The 19051-nt window shown below is 39.2% G+C and overlaps 1 protein-coding gene across 1 annotated transcript; it reads left to right on the forward strand.

The window, feature by feature from the left end:
• The first annotated feature begins 1429 nt into the window (after positions 1-1429).
• Positions 1430-18538, forward strand: EEF1E1 (eukaryotic translation elongation factor 1 epsilon 1). Its single transcript, XM_074543879.1, has 4 exons — positions 1430-1586; positions 3598-3798; positions 10833-10928; positions 17898-18538. The coding sequence occupies exons 1-4, from the start codon at positions 1488-1490 to the stop codon at positions 18036-18038; spliced, it is 537 nt and encodes a 178-aa protein (XP_074399980.1). The 5' UTR covers positions 1430-1487; the 3' UTR covers positions 18039-18538.
• Positions 18539-19051: the final 513 nt, after the last annotated feature.

Raw genomic sequence — 19051 nt, forward strand, 5'->3', positions numbered from 1 at the left:
ATAAACCTGGAAGTCTAAAACTCTTTTAACTTGTAACATTTATGTTCAGATGTAAAAGTATGACATCTGCAGCAGAGTATCTTGCATTAGAAAGGTGATTAAATCATGTCTTCATCAAATCTCAAATACACTAAAATGCAGTTAAGTAAGGCTATTGCATGGCCAGCTGAGATTTTGTGAGGTTTATCTCTTAACTCCACTACTTCTATTAACAGTGGTGATTAGGATGATTTTCTTAATCCTATTTTTATCTCTCCTCCTCCTCCTTTGATGCCCTTGAGTAGCACCTTGGTTCTAGCTCATCTTTTCACAAGATCCCTATTGATGTAGCTATGCACAAAACTTCAGCTCCCCTACTAAATTTGGCTGCACTTGGACAATGAGTCCAAGATTTGCCAAATGGAGTAAGGCAGGACAGGGGAACGGATGGATAGAAGCAGTGCCTGAGAATGGTTCTTGAGAAGCCGAGGAGAAGGGAGGGATGGTCTGTGTGGAGAACCGGAGGGCATCCCCCAGGGACACATCAGGGCAGCCCCTTGTGTAGCACTGAGCCGTCCATGGAACCGAGCAGCGAGGGGCTGGCAGGCCGGGACACCGGGGTTGTGGGGACGCGGGGACAGAGCCGGAGCTGTCCAGAGAAGGGCAGCGAAGCTGGGGGAGGTCCGGAGCACAAGTCCTGTGAGGAGGGGCTGAGCGAGCTGGGTGTTTAGCCTGGACAAGAGGAGGCTCATGGGGGACCTGATCACTCTCTCCAGCTGCCTCCAAGGAGGCTGTAGCTGTACTCTTCTGCCAGGCACCAGCAACAGAGCAAGAGGAAACGGCCTAAAGCTGCACCAGGGTCCCCTGTTCAGGCTGGGCATCAGGAGAGATTTTTCCACAGAAAAGGTGGAATTTGGAATTCCATTGGCATTTGGCATTGGAATGGGTTGCCCGGGGGGATGGTGGAGTCACCATCTCTGGAGGTGTTGAAGGACAGACTGGACGTGGCAGTCAGTGCCATGGTCCAACTGACACAGTGGTGCTGGGTCATAGATAGGACTCCGTGATCGCTGAGGTCTTTTCCGATCAAAGCGATCCAGTGAAACCCCAGCTCCAGGACACTTCCCGGGACGGGAGACCTCCAGCACCCCCCCGCCCCGCCGGGGCTGGGCAAAGGGGCGGCTCCCCCCCCCCCCCGCCCCTCACGGCTGCCCCGCCCCCCGCAAGACCCCGCCCCGGGGGCGCGGCTTGGCGCGAGCGTGCCCGGCCCACCATGCGGCCGGGGACGTGCAGGCGCGATTGCGCATGCGCCATCCGTGACCCAGCTGCTCCTCCCTCCCCCTCGGAAAGGCTGAACCCGAAGCCTCTCTTGGCTTCTCATTGGCTGGCTGGCCCTTTCAGGCCAATGGCAGCGGCGCTTCCTCCGCCGGCGCCGTGGGGCTCTCCGCCAATAGGACGAGCGGTTGCTGCCGCTCGCCTTCCCAGTCCCGCGTGTCCCGCCGCGCAAGATGGCGGCAGCGGTGCGGGGCGCGGAAGAGCTGGAGCTGCTGGAGCGGCTGCTAGGGCTGCCGGGCGGGAACAAGTACGGCGTCCAGGGGGAGCGGAAGGTGAAGGGAGCGAGGAGGGGCCTGGAGCGGGTGGCGGTGGCGATGCGCGTGGGAGGGCGGGCGTTCTCTGGTCTCCTTTCCCCAGTGACTGCTTCGCTCCGAGCTTCCCTTCCCGCCCCCTTGGCAATTCCCCTCAGACACCGATGTGAACGTGGCTGCGGCGCCCCAGATACCAGTCCAGCCCACGTCTCCTTGAGTGGAGTCTCACCTGTGCTCCCTCCAGCCCTTCCCTCACCATATGTTGTGGATGCTGTAGGGCCTCGCTGCCTGCGAGCCTGTCGGTTCTGGAAACTCCTTCCCTCTGCTTGTGGGAAGGATCATCACGTGTCATGGAAGGGATTTCGGCTTGATTTATACTTGTTCTTTCTGCACTTTCCTTTCCCTGTGCCTGTGCTATCTTGATTGAATGACGTGAGAAGAAAAAGGTGGTATTTTAATGATAGGAAGATATCTGTACGGAGGACGTGTTGCTCTTAAATATTTAATCTTTAGAGTACTCCTACCTGACACGAGGTTGTAGTGAGGTGGGAGTTGGTCTGTCTACTGTGCCTGCAGTGAGGGCCAGAGGAAATGGCCTAAACTGAGACAGGGGAGATTCAGATTTGATATTAGAAAATGTTTTTCCCTCTTGTGGTGCTCAGGCATTGGAATAGGTGCCCAGGGAGGTGGTGGAATACCCGTTTGTGGAGATGTTTAAGAGCTGTCTGGATGTGGCACTGAGTGGTGATTCAGTGATTTAGGGTTGCAGGGACAGTGCTGGGTGGATGCTTGGCTGTATGATCTTAAAGGGCCTTTCTAACTTTCATGATTCTATGGTTCTAGATGTCTTGATTATTCAAGGTTTGTATGGAAACATTAGGTACCATTGTTTAAGAGACATCTGAGGCATGAAAAACGCAATTTAGAGCTGGGAGTGTCACAAATTTATGAGCCCTCTGTTTGATCCTCCCTCCTAGAGAAGGTTGGTTGAAAAATGAAGCTCTGCAGTTGTCTTGTGTTTGGGGTTTTTTTAATTGACTGCTTGTGCTGGTGATTGGAGTCCTGAATATCTATGTGTGTTTTTCAGTTGCAAAAACTGCCTTAATTATTTTCCAGCCCAGCTGGTATTTTAGTGCTATTACCATAAAGCATAATGCTGAAAAATTCAAGTAACTGGGTCTGTGTGTAGTTTTTCTGGCTGGATGCTCGGTGAAAAAAAAAACAAAAAAAACTTAATAGTAGTGGAAGACTCTTGATACAAGTACAAAAAAAAATATTATGCTTTCAACTTGCAGCTTAGATTAAATAAATCTGGACATAAACAGACTCCTCTGTGTGGTCAAATACTTTAAAAGAAAGAGTGTTGCAGTTTAATCAGTTTCTTTCATTTTATGTTATAAATGCCTGAATGGGCTTCAGCCCATTGCAGTGAGTTCCAGTTCCCTCACTTCATTTCTCGAGGTGGCAGTCCAGTTTCCCTTCCCATGCTTGAACACATGCTGCTGTCACTCACAAAGACATCGTGGCTGGAGCTGAAGGTGTGCTGTGCTGCCCTGCCAGTACCAGTGAGCTCCTGGCTGCTGTTCAGGGCCTTTTGGAATGGTGCAGTGTGTAGGAATAAGCTTTTCAGGAGGTGTGGTTACTGCAGCCTGCCTGCTCGGAGAGAAGTTGGATGCTACTGACTTCACAGTCTGAAGTCAGAGTCCTGAACTGGGAAATGAGTTAGAAGTCAGTTCATGAGATTTCTGACAGTGTTAGAACACACAATGCTATTTCTGCCTAATGTTGGCAGAATTGGCTTAATTGGAGCCAAGGGTGTCATGGTTTGTTCATATTCTTCTGTAAGAATTGAAAATCACCCAAAAGAGCAAAAAGTGGACAGCACAGAATTGGTTTTGATGGCATTGCCTTTACCAGGAATGCTTTTAAGTTCTGAGGGAGCATGAAAAAAAACCCCAAACCAATAGCTATTCATATAGAGATGGCTTTCTTCAATTATTTGTTTAGCCCTCCACTTGTGTTTCCACTCCAGGTTCCTGTCCTGCAAAGCAACAATGGCCCCGGGCTGAGGGGGCTGATGACCATCGCTGCCCACCTGGTCAGGCAGGCCAGGAAGGAGCAGCTGCTGGGCAGCACTGCTGAGGAGAAGGCTGTGGTGCAGCAGTGGCTGGAGTACAGGGTGACCCGGGTCAATGGAGGCTCCAGCAAGGAAGATACCAGAACAATTCTGAAGGTGAGGAGTGCTTCGTTACCTTGCCACTGAATTTTGGAATGACTAGACCTTGAAGGAAATTACAGTGCTAATGTGTGTATGAGCATTCAATTAATAAAATTTAACAAATGCTAAGGCTTGACTGTATCACTAAGTTCTGGCTTTTATTCCTCTTGCTGCTTTTCACTTTTATTGACAAAAATACCCTGGCAACCTGAAACAGGAAAACGGCTAAAACTGTGACATATATGAAGCAAAGCTCTTGCAGTGCTCAATGGCTGTAAATTGTGAAGGGTGTTCCACACAGTTTAGAGGCTGTTGAGCTGCCTGTGTGAGGCACCAGTTTCTTACTATCTTCATAAACCCTTTGTTTTAAGCAAGTTGGTGTTGTATTCCAGGACAACACTTCTCTGTTTGTTTTAAGAGCTGTTCTTAATGATGTGGCAGTTATGGGATACAAGCCATACTTGATGCTGTGGTCATTGATATTGATGCTAAAAGGAGGTACTGGACAGAATTGTGTGTGAAAACTGAAATCATAAAGGAACAACTACATAACTGTCCTTAACATGGAGTGACTTTGTGTGGAGTCCTTGGTCTGCTGTTATTAAACTTTTATTGTAGGCTGAAGCTTACTTCCTCTTAAACAGGTGGAAGCAGAAAAGAAAATCTTGGAAGTCCCCCTTGTTGTTAGAGCAGCCAGATGACGAGGAGCGGATAGCAAAACTTACTCTATTTTCCCTATTCCTTGCAACTGGTAATAAGTATTTTTGCAGTCTTGGGGGAACAACTTGAAGACAAAATTTGCTTTACACTGTTAAACACTGTTTACAAAATATGTATAAAAGAGCAGTGAAATTCAATCACTTTTTAAAGTGTTTATTTTTTGTAGTTTTAAAAGTATGTTTTACATGGGTGGTACATTTTACATGTTCCATTGGTCGATGCTGCCAGTGAGTCTGAGTTTAGAAATTTGTGAGCTGCAAGGTTGATTCTACTTGAACCTTGCAGAGTCCTAATAACTTCTGGCTCTGGCAAGGTGGGCAGAAACCAAAGATAAACTGAAGCAGTATTAACATTGTTACTTAAAATAAAGGAAAAATGTGTCTTAAAGTGATACAAAACAACTCTTTGTTGCTCTTCGAGCTGATAGCCCTCTTGATCTTGAGACTGATGGTGCCTGCATTACCTACCAACTAGGTGAAAACCCTGACAAACCATTTCTCTCACTTGAACCCCAAATAATCTGAGTTATCTCGGTTTCATTGTATCTGGGGAATATCTTCCATTGGTTAATCATGAATTTGTTTACATTGCTTTTCTTTTTGTAACATATCTGCTCTTACTTTCTATGTGCAAATGCTATCAAAACCTTCACAGTCATGGTTTATCTACACATACAGCATGAAACCTGTCTAGCCTTTAGGATTTTTAGAACTTAATTGAAGGAGGCATTGACTAATCAGGGTTTAGCTTCAGATTTAGCTGTGGTATGACTAGGTGGCCCATGGAGGTCCCTGTTGTCTAAACTTTTATACCAAGTGTCACAGAGTTTCAGTCATTCTTTGAACAAACTTGAAATTTGTGATGCTTTATGTTCTCCCAAACTGTGAGAAAGCCATATGAGAATAAATAACTAACTTCCATTTACCTCTCTTGCCTTTTATAAAAACCAAAAGCAAATTTTCTGTCTTGTTATAACAAAATTTATCTGCTCAGGATGGTTTTAGGGATGATATTTGCAGTGTAAGCACATGCAAGAGTATTTGCAGAACTGCATTGGAGCATTAAAACCAGATGCAGTGATATAGCAGTTTCCTGCTGGACCTGGGATCTCTTTCCATCTTTGGCCTTAGTGACACTGGTTGTGTAGAAAAGGCAATATGCTGAATACAAATATGTAGATGTATCAAGTGTTTCCAAGCAAAGCAAAATTTCCTTACTGAGGAACAGTCAGTGTTACTTTAGAGAGAATCTCTGCCTTGAAGTGCATTTAAAAGTTTTGCTGTGGATTTTTTTTTAAGCAAGTGTTGAATAACCAGAATTTATTTTAACACAAGGCTGCTGTGGAATTGTTTCAGCACTAATAATTTCATAGTATAGCAATTAAGAGCCTTTTTTTTGTAATTTGTTCTCCTGTCACCATGATTAATCAGAAAAGGGGCAGCCTACCATTAAAGTATACTGTGCCAAAAGGGAGTAAGGGTGGAAAAAAAAGAAGAACTAAAATAGGGAGGGAAGTCTGAGGCTGTAGTTTTACAACGTGTCTGGAATACACAATGGCAGCCTTGGGACGATTGCAGCCTAGAGCCGCAATTTATAATAAGCTGCACCAAAAACAGTTCAGTAACTTCTGCTATAAACTTTAGGCTGCCTCTATTTAACCCTTAACTGATGTTGTTCTACAAAATGTCAGTAAATAACTGGTTTCATGTTTGTTAATTTGAACGGGAAGGATTTTCTGTTTGCGAAAATAGGTTGTTAAATTGTTCTTACTGATGTGTTGCCTTAAGCTGTTACTTGGCAGGAATATTATGGTGAAAGAGACCATCTCAATCAGGGTTTTAATATTCATCCAGAGCAAATGCCACAATGTTCAGAATGGACCAATAAAGGGCTTGTTGAGTTTTGTCTAATTTTGATTTGTGCTTGTGTACTTGGCAAAATAACTGGGAGCAGTACTTTTGCTCCAAATCTGTTCATCAGCAGATCCATAGGAATGATGAATGTCAATAGCAGTAACAGCATAATATACAGTGCATTATATTAACTTTCTTTTCCACAGGATGAAGGAGTATAATATTTTGTTTCTTTGATGTTTAGTTAGTGGTAAATTAAGCTGCATAGGAAAAAAAATCTGAAAATTTCTGAGTTGTCATGCAGGATAAGCAGTGTTTTTTCTGTTTCTCTGTGCCATCAAATGTCTACTTAGGTGTTAGTGAATTCTATTCAGGAGATTTTAATGTCTCTGCTTTATCAATTTTAGGTATTTTATACCTGAGGATTCTCCCCCCCCCCCCATACTCCATCTTCAGAAACCTCTGACAAATAACTGGTAGCTTGTTAAATTCATATAAAAGCATCCACATAAATGTAGAAACTTCTGTTCTGTGAAGGATAATAACTAAGGGTCTCTGTGTACTACTTCCAGTGTCTCAAACAGAACAATGTTCCATGATTTCAATTAGCTTTATCTCAGTCTCCTGTGCTGCCTGGCTGTAATAATGAAATCCAAATAGAAATCTGAATAAGAGAGCTGTAATTTCTGTTTAATGTGCTTGCTTGAAAAATTACTGTTTCCACAGGTGCAAAAGCAGGTTAATCCATGCTCTGTTCACAGCATTAATCCACAGCTCTGTACACTGTTTTTTTGTACACTTACAGGTTTAAAGATTGAATTTTTATTATTGCAGCAACATTTGATTATTTTTTTTCTTTTACGAGAAACTCAGTAATATGATATTCTTCCAGACCAGATTTAGCTCATAGTTTGCCAGTTAGAGAGAAGAGTCTTGCATGAGAATTAAAAATATGTCTATATATCAAAAGTGTAGTTCTGCTTTTCTTGGATGTGGCTGCAGAAACCTTTTCTTGTGTTCTGCGTTGTCAGGGGCTTTCCTGAAACATTTGAGAGTGCTCAGCTTTTTGTCTTTGCATGGTGTGAGAGACATAAAAGCATTTAGGGCATAAATGACCTCGGGAATCTTGCTGACTGAAAGGACAGGACATCTGTGTGTACGGGAAGCACGTACACCAGCAGGGTGTTGTGGGCAGAATATCCAGAACAAAATCAGAGTGTGATTACGTCCATTGGAAGCTCCTGAGTTGTCCTAAGAGGCAACTGTTCCTTGTCCAAGCTGCTGTCACAACTGGCAGTGACTGGCAGGGATTCCTGAGCAGATTAAATGGATTAGGGGCCATTGGATTGCATATTTAACAGGCAGAAAGCAAGGCTGGGGGTGCTCAGGAGTGTGAATGGGATGCGTTGAGCTGTTGCTAGATACAGGCTGTAAATTGGATTTTTTTTTTTCCCCATAGAGCAAGCAAATGGAAATACATCAGTTAGTCCATAAATAATGCAACAACTCTTTCTGTTGCTTTTCTCCCTCTCAAAATGGTGTTTGAATTGCTGCAGTTGTTCAGTGTATGTTAATGCATTGTAATGCAGCTATGCCTTAAGTATGTCTGAAATTTGAGAGTTTCCTGAGGGGAATGCAACAGTAAGTTTATATAGTTACAAACAATTTTTGGGACTATCTTAGTCTTTTAATCCTGAGTTTGTATATATGGAATTCATTTAAGTAGTGGCATTCAGTACATGAAGGACAAATTATTCAGATGACAGCCAGCAGACCTGAATTTCCTGCATGTGATAGAAGTTCTATAGAGTTTTGTGTTCATATTTTCATTAATCTCTCCAGGACTGGAACACTATTTCACTTAATTACAATGGTCACTTGAGCAAACTTGACTTTGAGGAATTTTAGCACATTTGGCTATTAGCCAGTAATATAATCATCCATGGGAAGCACAGCCCATGCAGCAAGATTAACTAGATGTGCCTAATGCACATGAAAAAAATACGGTGTTTCAGAATTAGTGTGACTTGCAGAATGAAATCAAAGTATCTGTCTGTATTTTAGTGGAGATAAGTACATGTTCAAAAACAGAACTGTAAACTAATGCTAATTTATACAAGACTAAACCATTTTTGTCAAATTTAATTTGCTCAGTTAACTGACTTCATAAAATTTGATGAACCAGAATAAATAATTGTTCATGCTATAATGGCTTACCTTGCCTTTAAAGTTTTAGGATTTTTTTATTGATGACTATTTTGAATGTACATATGCAATATAAAACTCAGAATTAGCATGCTGTAATTTCTTTGATGCAGAAATCCGAAATTTTCAGCAGGTGTATAACTATGGTGATGATACCTTCAAAGATAATGAGCTTTTTCATTTACAAAATACTGATTCCGTAGCCTAAGCTAAGAAGAAGAGAGGAGGAGGGGGAGAAAATATAATTTCAGCTGTGTTAGTTTTCATTATAATGCATGAGGAATTTCTGGTTAATTGAAATGAAAAATGCTGGTCAGAGAATTTGTTTCAAAACAGACAAGTTTGTGGTTTTTGGGTTTTTTCTAGTAAAGCAGATCTTTAGGTTTGGGGGTTTTTTTCTTCCAAGTTTTTTCTTCTTAACACTGGATTTTCCTTTGTGTTGTATTGTAGGAAATGCCACAGAACTGTAGTTACATGTTTGAGGTAATTCGAGCCCCCACTAACATGAACAAAGCAGTAAACCAGTCTAAAGAAAAGAAGCTACATAGCCAGGGGCAGTTGACCTTACAGAATTTTAACTGTGCAGGGGTTAATATGTTTCCCTGATTTGCTCTAATAAAAGAAATCAAAGCAGACATGGGGATGTTCAAATATTACAGAAGTACAGGAGTCCTGTCATGAAGAGGTAATCAAAGAATAGTAAGGTAGCTTAATGGAGTCGAACTTGTCAAAAGCAAATGCAAGGTTAGATGTCTTAAAGTCTCAGCATTCTAGTTTTGTGTTTTGGTCTTGGTTTATTTTCTATACATGCATTATAGGAAATCTCTCTATCAGTAAAATTATGGAACCACAAAAACATGCTAAAGGCCAAATATAATTTTTTAATTGTTCACTAAGTATTAACCCCTTTCTCCTTGCCCAAGATTTATTTTTTCAAAAAAGTGTCTGAAAATGGAATTTGCTGTAATTGAGACTGAAAAATTAACATTTTTGAAAATGTTAGTTATGTTTAAGCTGCTTACCTCTGTTTCTAGGGCAGGGGAAGGGAGTGGCTTAAGCAGATGTTGTGTCCTTTTTTTTCTCTCTGATGAGGGGAGTTTCCAAATCCAAGTGAAAGCCTGGGAAACTGTTTCTATAGATGTCTGAAAATAATACTGGAAAACCAAAGCTGGCTTATGCAGGTTAAAGTGGATAATTTTGTTGTTAAAGTTCTTTAGCGAAAAGGGGGGGGGGCAAAAGGTTTATAAATTGCATGACAAGTAGGTAAGATTTGGAGAAGAGGAAGGACAGGTAAGAGAGGTAGAGCTGCTGTGTGGTGCCTGTGTCCTCAGAATGATAAACTCAAGCAACAGTGAGCCTGTCAGTCTCTTGGTTTTTGGCAGAGATTGGCTGCATACAAAAAGCCATGAAAATGAGTCTTTCTGTTAATAGCCATTTGAAATAATTATTTACTGAACCTGAACAGAAGCCACCTACTACCCACCCTGATGGCTTCTGATCTGGAACAGTTGAGAGATGGTCTTAAAATGCTGAAATTCTCTCTTCTGAGAGACTTGGACAGCAGCTGAATTAACAATATCAGTCACAAAGAATTGTTAGCAGTAATTTCAACATTAATAAAAGCAGGTGTCAAGTGATAGCAGCTGATGGGTATCAAGTTACCAGTATCAAGCTTGAAACACCTTGTTTCCCACCCCACTATTCCTGTGTGCTTCCCTGGTTCTTGGACATTTGGTGCTCCAGAGCCTTGCTGACCAGCTGCATGGAATCCTGCAGGACAGGCTTTGCTGCTGCTGGGAGAGCAGTGTGCTGTCCTTTTGTCATAGGACTGCTTTTTCTATTAATCAAATGTTAACATTTGAATTTGCACTCATAATAAATGCACAGCTCTCCTAATTTTTGAATTGCAGTCATTTGAAGCCAAGAAAAGACAGACTTGAAAATATTTCAGTGGAGTCAGCTTAAAATCAATTGCACTTGCATTTACAAAAAATTCACTGTGTATAAACTACTTTGTTTAGAGACCAGCATTTAAATTTTACCTAATTCTCACAGTCAAAGATTGATATTTTATTTTATTATCTTATCACTTACTTTCTAGATTTTTTTCTTTTATTGTTTGTTTCATTTGCTGAATAAGGATAACTTAAAACTGATGTTTATTTTATATGCATGGTCTCCAGAGGAAATTCCTATTCTTTTAACAGCTGCCTTAATATATCATTTCACAAAGTCAATACTACAGCAGTGTAATGACTTTTTCCTTTTTAGGATCTTAACATGCACCTTGAAGATAAAGTCTACCTTGCAGGAAACATTTTTACCTTAGCAGACATTTTGATGTACTATGGATTGCATCATATCATGGTAAGCATTACTTGCATCATTTTTATATGTGCAACTATCATAATTCTTATTTATCTAAAGGGCATTTTATTGTTGTAGAAGTTAACTAACAGAACAGAGAAAGATAAAACTTGTTTTATCTTTCAGGTTTTTCATTTTATTCTTTAATATTTAGCTGTGTATCTGTCAAAAGACCTGTAGTGTCAGAATGCTTTAGTTTCCTCTGCAAAATATAGCAAGGATGATACCTATCCCTGTGTTTCTATGATTAAGGACTCTTGCCTTTTCAAGTCTGAAACATCACTGAACTGCAGTACAGAAGTACATGGGCAAATAGATAAATGAAGCTGAAAGGATGTGCCAGAACTGAAAATTGACTTTGTTAGTATTAGAGAAATAGAAATGCATGTAAATTAAGTTCTTTAATGCATATAAAAAAGTTTGAGACATAACAAATTGTCATTTGTGTTTCCAGACTTGATAAGGTACATAATATGAAAATAACACAGGGAGCTGGTGCTTAAGGGGAAAATGTAAAAAAACAAAACCCATGCCAATAATAAATTTGTTCTAAGCGGGGAAGATGTTGAGATTATTTGTAGTCCACTCAGGCTACTATGAAGTGCTTAAAAATTTGTGCACCTTCAGTTCTGAACCCCAAGTACTAATTTAAAGATAAAGCAGTAGAAGCTATTTGCATTTTGGTAGCTGGAATGTGTTTGTAAATGAGCCATTGTCATTCTCTGGAGTGGGAAGAAACCAAAGGACTCTCATAAAAAGGTCTTCTTAATTCTTGGGAAAAGATGAAATCAGTCAGTTTTGCATTAGAAGATTGAGGAGGGGAGTGAGGATAATTAGAAGAAGATGCCTCTGACAAATGGATGTGTGTCTGAGAATTGAATTCAATCAACTGGGTGAATGGTTACTTTTATACAATTAAAAGCAGAGCTCTGGGAGAAGTGTAGAGGAATACATTTTAAAATGGAAGCAGAGGGGAGGGGCAATCAAGTAGTGAAATTCTACCAGAAATGAAAGGAAACTTATCTATCTGTATCTTGACTGTCCAGGAGTAAAAGTTCAAATAAGTGTCAAGCAGAGGAGAGCAAAGCTTCATTTCAAAAGGTTTTTGAAAACCTGCTAGAGTAAGTCACATAGAATTAATTCTGTTAAATCATATTTACCTTGTAAAGTATCTTAAGCAGTAGGATAGATGTGTTGATTACAGAGTCAGAATGGGTTACCTTTCACATATGATATGCAGACATAAAAAAGACTATAAGTATTTTCTAAAAATATGATTGTATATTCTGTAAGAGAGTACAAGTTGCAATGAGTCTTTAAAAAAAAAAAAACTTGGCAAGGGAAAATCCAAGTGTATTTTAAATTTCGAGTTTGCTCTAGAGTAGACCACCTAATCAAGATGAAAAGATACAAGTTATTGCTTTGGGAAATAGAACAGATGGTAAAAACAAATGACTTGGTGCTCCTGTGTGCCTGCAACCATCCAGACACTACTTGGGACAAGTTTGTAGTACAGCATCTGTTTCTGAATGTTTGATTTCATCGGAGATAATTTTCTGAATCAGAAAGGTATAAAGGACTAGCAATGGGGTGACTGTTCTAAATAAATATGAAAATCTAGAAGCTACTAACTAGCAATTACATGTAATATGAAGGTTTCAGAATTGATAAACATATAGAGATAGAGGCAGAATCTTGAACTCTAGAGTCTTGTGGGGTTTTTTTTTGATGTCTTTTAATTATTTTTAATTTTCTTGTAAACAAAAGAGAGTATGTCCAGAGCTGCTGCTCTGCCCTAAGCTTAATGGGAGAATCAGGGAAAGTTGCTGTATCTCATTTGAAGTGGTTCAGAGAAGGAGATTGTCATATCCCCCACTGCTTCAGCTAAGCCATGTGCAAAATATCAATATGTGTTTCATATGATGCTGTAAGAAAGGAGGTAGAAATGGGAGATGTGGGGCATAGGGCAAACCCACAGATCTTGCTGTCCATCAAGTTACCTAGAAATTTTATCTAAAAACATCACTGGTAGTACCTTAAAGGTTAATCTCTGCTTTTGATAGGCTGAAAACTACATGCTAGCACATACATTAGTGATAGGATACTGTAAATACTTCTGGCATACCATGGTCATCCTGAATAAGCCAAGTAGAAAAACTTTAAAACCCTTCTGATGCACATTTCGTTGGAAAAGTGTATAAGACCAGCCACTCCTATAGCTCAGTTCTTCACCTGTGGTGTCCTGGTTTCTCTGAGTATAGATCATGCATCGTTGTATTCATTCCCCCCTCCCATCCTCTTTTGCCCTTCCCATTATCCAGGAGGGGTTCTGGAGTCTGGTTCTTCACTGTCCAGGCTCATCCATTTGACCTGACAGTTTGTTAACTGAACAGCAGCAACCCTTAATTCTGCTGCTGTGTGCCTGCCTTTCATTCTCCCTGTCCCTTTTAGTTATCCTAATAAACATAATAGTGCAATGTGTTTAAAAATCCGTATTGTGGGGAAAAAATTATTATTTCAATCAGTGAGAATCAGATTCACAGGTAGTGTTTCAGGGTTCTTGCACACAGAATCTGTTTGGGTCTTTTAATTAGAAATACACACTCATATATAGGTTTGTGACCTAATATAGGTCACAGACATGAAAAAAATATAATGCTTGATACTTCCTTTTCAATCAATGTGGTCTACATTGTCATACGTAATTGATGTCTCTGTGTACGTAACATTAATATTGTTGTCTTATAGACACTTCAGTTCCAGAAATACATATGTGGATAAATGTGGATAATAAAATTCTACTAGGTTAAAGCATAGATTGCAGTGAAAACTTGAATTTAGAAGTGTTGCTTGAGGTTAGCTTAGGCAATCAGTAAGCATTAAATTCCTCCTGTGGTAATGAACTTGTTTACTAATCTGGGGGATTTTTAAAATTATTTCTTTGAAAGTTTCCAGATGTCTTCATTCTTAAATGTTTTTGACCAGCACAAGTCCAGTTCTATTTAAAGAGAAATAATCAATATGATGATTGGTCTGCTTTTATACTTCAAAAATTTTGTCAGAACCAAGGAAATGCTCTCAAATCTATATGTCTGACTTGAAATTTTTTTTAAAAAGGTCTGGAAAATTACTTATGGGTGAAGTTTATATCTGCAAATGGAAGATTCCTCAGTCAAAATTTTGGTGTCAAACCAAATATGATCAAGCACAGAACAAAGTAAGCAGTTGTCCTTGAGTCAGAACCACTAATATTGAACTATAATGAGACTGAGGGAGAAGAATTTCAAGGAGTTATAAATAACTATAATAAACTACAACAGTAGTTTATTTTGGAGCTATTTTTCCCATAAGGAACATTTCCCGTAATAAACAGACTGCCATGACTTTTTGTTAAGATTCACTGATATGCTGCTTATTTTACTACTGAGGTAACAGGCTTTTCTTCTAAGCAATGATGCTAAAAATGGTTCTTCAACTGAATTGCAAAAGAAGCAGCTTTAACTTAAAAAAAAAGATGTGATTTTGAGCTTATTCCTTTAGCAGCTGAAAATTAGACCGAACTATGAGAAGGTACATGTATGTCATGAAATATACCATCCAGATGTTGGGTTATTTTGTCTTTCTCCCCTGTCTAAAGGTTAAATTTAAAAAGTCAGGTAGTATCTATCCTTGTCTTGGTGCTGAAGAGGTTCATATGTAGGGAGGTATTTTTAGATTTTCTGTGACCTGCAGGTTGTGGGAATGGGGCTTTATGCCTGCATCCCCAATGCGATAGAAAGAAAATATAATTAAAGCTTGTGTATTTTTAGCCCTTTCAGAAACTCTTAAAGTTGCATTGTATGATAACCACCTTGGTGCCCCTCAGTGAGCTTTGTGGTGGAAGAAAAAGACTTTTTTTTTTCATCACATGAAAGAAAAAAAAGTCTGTCAAATTAAGTGTCTGCTTCTTTGCTATTAAAATAATTGCTTTAATAGCAAATAATTATTTTAACAGCAGAACAGCAGCCTTTCTTAACTTGGGGGAATTATCTAATTTAATGAGGAAGAACAGAAAATACCCATCTAACAAAATGTTGTAAAAAATGCCATGGAAGTGATCTCTAAACAATTAACCTAAGAGTTATGTTCAGAGTAAAAAGTAGAGCATGCCACAAAGTGCTTTTTAATATATTTCACTGATAGAGTACATTATGTAAATAAGTAAAAATATCTCGCTTGTTGTGCCTAGAGTACAAAAAGGGGTCTTATTATTAGCATAGCTGTTTTGCCCTTCAGATGTTTTTTCACTATGCTAACAGAATGGAAGAGGACTAGTTTTCCAGACTTATATTTTTGATTTACATTGGAGAAACATGAAGATCGAGAATTACGAATGAAAGATGATGGGAAAGAAATACTGTATCTGCTGCAAAATATAAAATTTAGCTCAGCCTTTCCATAACCAGGTGCTCATCCAGTAAAGGCTTCAAAAAAGGTTACTGTAAACTCAAGGAATTTAAAGTTTTAGTATTTTAGTATTTGCTCATTATTAAATACCTTTCGTCACTTCCAGTAGTTTTAGGTTGCCTTAGAGCACACACATTGTTCTTTTCACGCACTGTGTTACTTTGTAAATGGTCCCCCAGCTTCATATCAAGCATCAGCATCCAGCTACCATTAATTATAATACACTGCAAGTGATCAAAGGCATCTTTCCCTAAATGGTACTGCCTTTTTTTTTTGGTCCTGAATATACTGCACTTGTAGAAACTCAGGCAGTTTGTGAAACAGTGTTATATTACCATAGCTTCCACTTTTAATTTGTAATGTCTTTGAAAATTCTAGACTTTTTCCCCCCTTTGTTAGGGCTGTTCTGGTTAATGCTATTTACTTGGTTAATTGCCAATAACTCTCTTATATTTCTAGATCTGCAAAAATATGTGGCTGATTTTTATAGGTTTTTTGTGCATTTCTATCAGACTATACAACTGTAGGAACAATGTTTGCATTTCCATGCCAGCAGCAAGAAGAACAGATTTTCTCATATGCCTGAACTGAGGTTCATAACAGTACAAAATTGCAGAAAGAAATACATCTGTAGTGCTGTGCTTGTATTCTGGCAGATACGTTCCTTAGGAAGAGCAGCTATTTGGCTTTAGGAGTAGCTGCAAGATCCCTGCCTTTTGGTTACTGCCACAGTTACTATGCTCCTAACTCCCCATTAATTGAGCTTTAATGCTGTTTAGAATTCCCTTTTGCAACTTCTTGAAATTCTTCTCCCTCAGTATTTTTCCACTGGTTCTAGTATATATCCTTACAGTCTTTTTGCTGCTACATGTTCAAAGCTTCCCAGTTCTAAGCCAAGTGCTGGACTGTGTGAGAGAAGAGCAAGGAGAAGCAACAAATCTGATGGGAAACTCCTGAAATCAAAAGTGCAGTATGTCACAAGGTGAAATATAAGACGAGGGTTTAAAAAGCAGCTTTTTACTCATACACCTCAATATCTGTAAATGAGTATGTTTAGCTCTTTCTGTGATCCAAAGTTTGTTGAAACAGATTTGTTTCCAGCTGTCTTGTGCCCAAAACCAAATTTTCAGTGAACCTGCAGCATCCATAAAATCTAGTGTTTGTAGAGCAAAGCGTAAGGAATACACCATCTGTTTAGCTTTTGAGAAGATTAACCTTGATTAGCTTTAGAAATCTAAATGTGAAAAATATTAGGCATGTCTAGATCATTATTTTTCTGGTAAAACTGTCCTGTGCAGATGTGCCCTTTTTTGTTGACTGCCGGCATTGTCAAGATTTAAATTAAGCTTGATGGTTAATTGGCTAGCTGAAAATGAAGTGAGGTGAATCCTGCACTGATTGGTTTCAGTTTTGGTGAGATGGAATAGGGGAGCTGATGTGAGCGTCACATTTTGTTCCTGAGGCAGGTTTTATAGTCTGTTTTGAGGACTCCCCCATTTGTAATTCAGTTGTAGTATGTTAATGTGAGAAAAGAGATTATGGTCTAAACTGATAAGCCACTTTGATTACAGAGAAATGAGAAGATATAAAATTGCTAATCAAGAATAGTAATGCAGGTGATACAGGGTGGGAATAGTTTTACAGCTGGCTTGAAAGACTCCAAAGTAATAACAGCCTTTGTAGTAAAGCTTTGAGGGTGCTGCTGACCTAGATTTGAAAGACTTTTAAAGGTAGAATTTGGATCTGAAACTGTAGATAACTTTACCTAAGCCAGTCTTCTGATTAAGGATAGGCTTGAAGCTCTGCATTAATCTTAACCACACATCCTGTGTCAAGGAGCTGTTGCAATAGTGTGATGGAGACTTCTCCCTGATTGATCTTGAAGCTGTTCTGTGTGATAGTACTTTAAATATTTTTATGGAGTATGGGTAGGTTTCCAGTTTGTTTTACTGTTGTAATTTGAATAATGCCATTGCTATCTTAGTAATGAAAGCTAGCAGATCTGAGCAGTTAAATTATGCTGATTCTTAGTAACTATTCTATTTTGAGCAATAGTCATACAAAACAACTTCCAATTATCCTATCCAGTCTGAAATTGCCTGGAAAAAGCTTACTCCTGTACTTAAAATACACTTTGAAACATGAAGTAGTCACTTTGCCTGTGAGACAAGACTGTCTGCTAAATAAACATGAAAGGGTTGTGCATGTTGTGGAACTCTTCCCTGCACTGTCCTGTACTGTATCCTGACCCCATGAATAGAGAGATGCTTTAAATTCATGCAAGCTTTCCCCCCCTCTCTGTAATGCGACTGTATTCCACCTCCGGGTCTGTTTCTTTGAGTAGATTAAATTTCCATACATATCATGGGTTTGAGTTTTACTGTGTGAAATTAGGATAAAACACTGCTGGACTGTAACAAGTTACTTGAGTTTAAATCATTTCTAAAATGTTCCACTTTTATTCTGCCTTACCATGATGCAATGCCTGGTGTTACTGGTGCCTTGTATTTATTCCCCATGCAGGTGGACCTCACAGTGCAAGAAAAGGAGAAATACCTTAACGTGTCCCGTTGGTTCAACCACATCCAGCATTACCCCGGTGTCCGACAGCATCTGTCTGATGTCGTCTTTATCAAGAACAGATTATACACTAATGCTCATTAAGGCAGATCTTAATGTTGTGTTGGAATGAGGTGAGGGAGTTCAGAAGTTGTGCTGTCCAAAGCCACTCACCTGCAAATACTGTTTTGTAACCTTCTGTATGTGAACCGAAACTGTCAATGCCTCAAGTCATACAACTGCATTGAATTGCTGTTGTTCATTCAAGAGTTTGAACTAAAGAATTGTTATTGTGTATCTGATTAAATGCAAAAATGGTAAAAAGGTGGGAAAATGGAGTTTTAATTCACTATTTTTAAAAAAATTAAGGTTCTTTTAATTAAACATTCAAGTGAAATTACATGATCTTTACCATCAATTATTCATTCCTTTTGCTATTTATTGAATGTTTATGTATGTCAACCAGCTTTCTTTTCATTTTCCATGGATGTTTACACTAGTTTTGTACGAGTTAAGAGCTATATTGTGTGCCAAGGATGTGAAAAAGGGAACATGCAAATGTTACAAAGTATTTATGTGACCGAATAAATTATTTTAAAACTGTAGTCCTAATTTGGCTGTGGAACTTCTTAGTTTTTCCTCAGTGAAGAAGATTTCAAAAGGTTAGTTCACTTCCTTACATTGTACATTTTGTGGTGTACACTTTTGACTGTGGAAGCATTTCCTTTCAAACTGGGTAGCAAAGTTAGTGTCCTTAAAGATTTTGCATGTGCCTTGCTTCGTTTTTTTACACAAGTGCAGATGCACTTTTCCCGCCCTGAAACAAAACCAACCAGAATCCTCAAGATAATTTGCTCCTCTATCAAGTTCATTACCGATGTTTAAAATGGGCTTTAAAACCAACTACACTGTTGTTGAGTCACACATTTGGATACGTCATTTTACTGTAGAATGTGATCCTCTGATTTTTATTTGTAAAAAGTATAAAAGTGCAAACTTAAATTGGTTAATTACCTTCTCCACGATTCAGATAACATTTCTTTTAAGACAAAAAATAAATACAAAAATACTTTGATATTTTAATTGACAAATGAACTTCTACGTTGGTTTTTTCAGCA

The sequence above is a fragment of the Zonotrichia albicollis genome, chromosome 1 (genome assembly GCF_047830755.1).
Source record: "Zonotrichia albicollis isolate bZonAlb1 chromosome 1, bZonAlb1.hap1, whole genome shotgun sequence".
Lineage (NCBI taxonomy): Eukaryota > Metazoa > Chordata > Aves > Passeriformes > Passerellidae > Zonotrichia > Zonotrichia albicollis.

Excerpts from the sequence above, each read along its gene's own strand:
- EEF1E1 (XM_074543879.1), top strand. The coding sequence starts at position 1,488 with ATGGCGGCAGCGGTGCGGGGCGCGGAAGAGCTGGAGCTGCTGGAGCGG. Across the intron at positions 1,587-3,597 it reads GCGTCCAGGGGGAGCGGAAG|GTTCCTGTCCTGCAAAGCAA; the intron begins GTGAAGGGAGCG and ends TTTCCACTCCAG. Across the intron at positions 3,799-10,832 it reads ATACCAGAACAATTCTGAAG|GATCTTAACATGCACCTTGA; the intron begins GTGAGGAGTGCT and ends TTTCCTTTTTAG.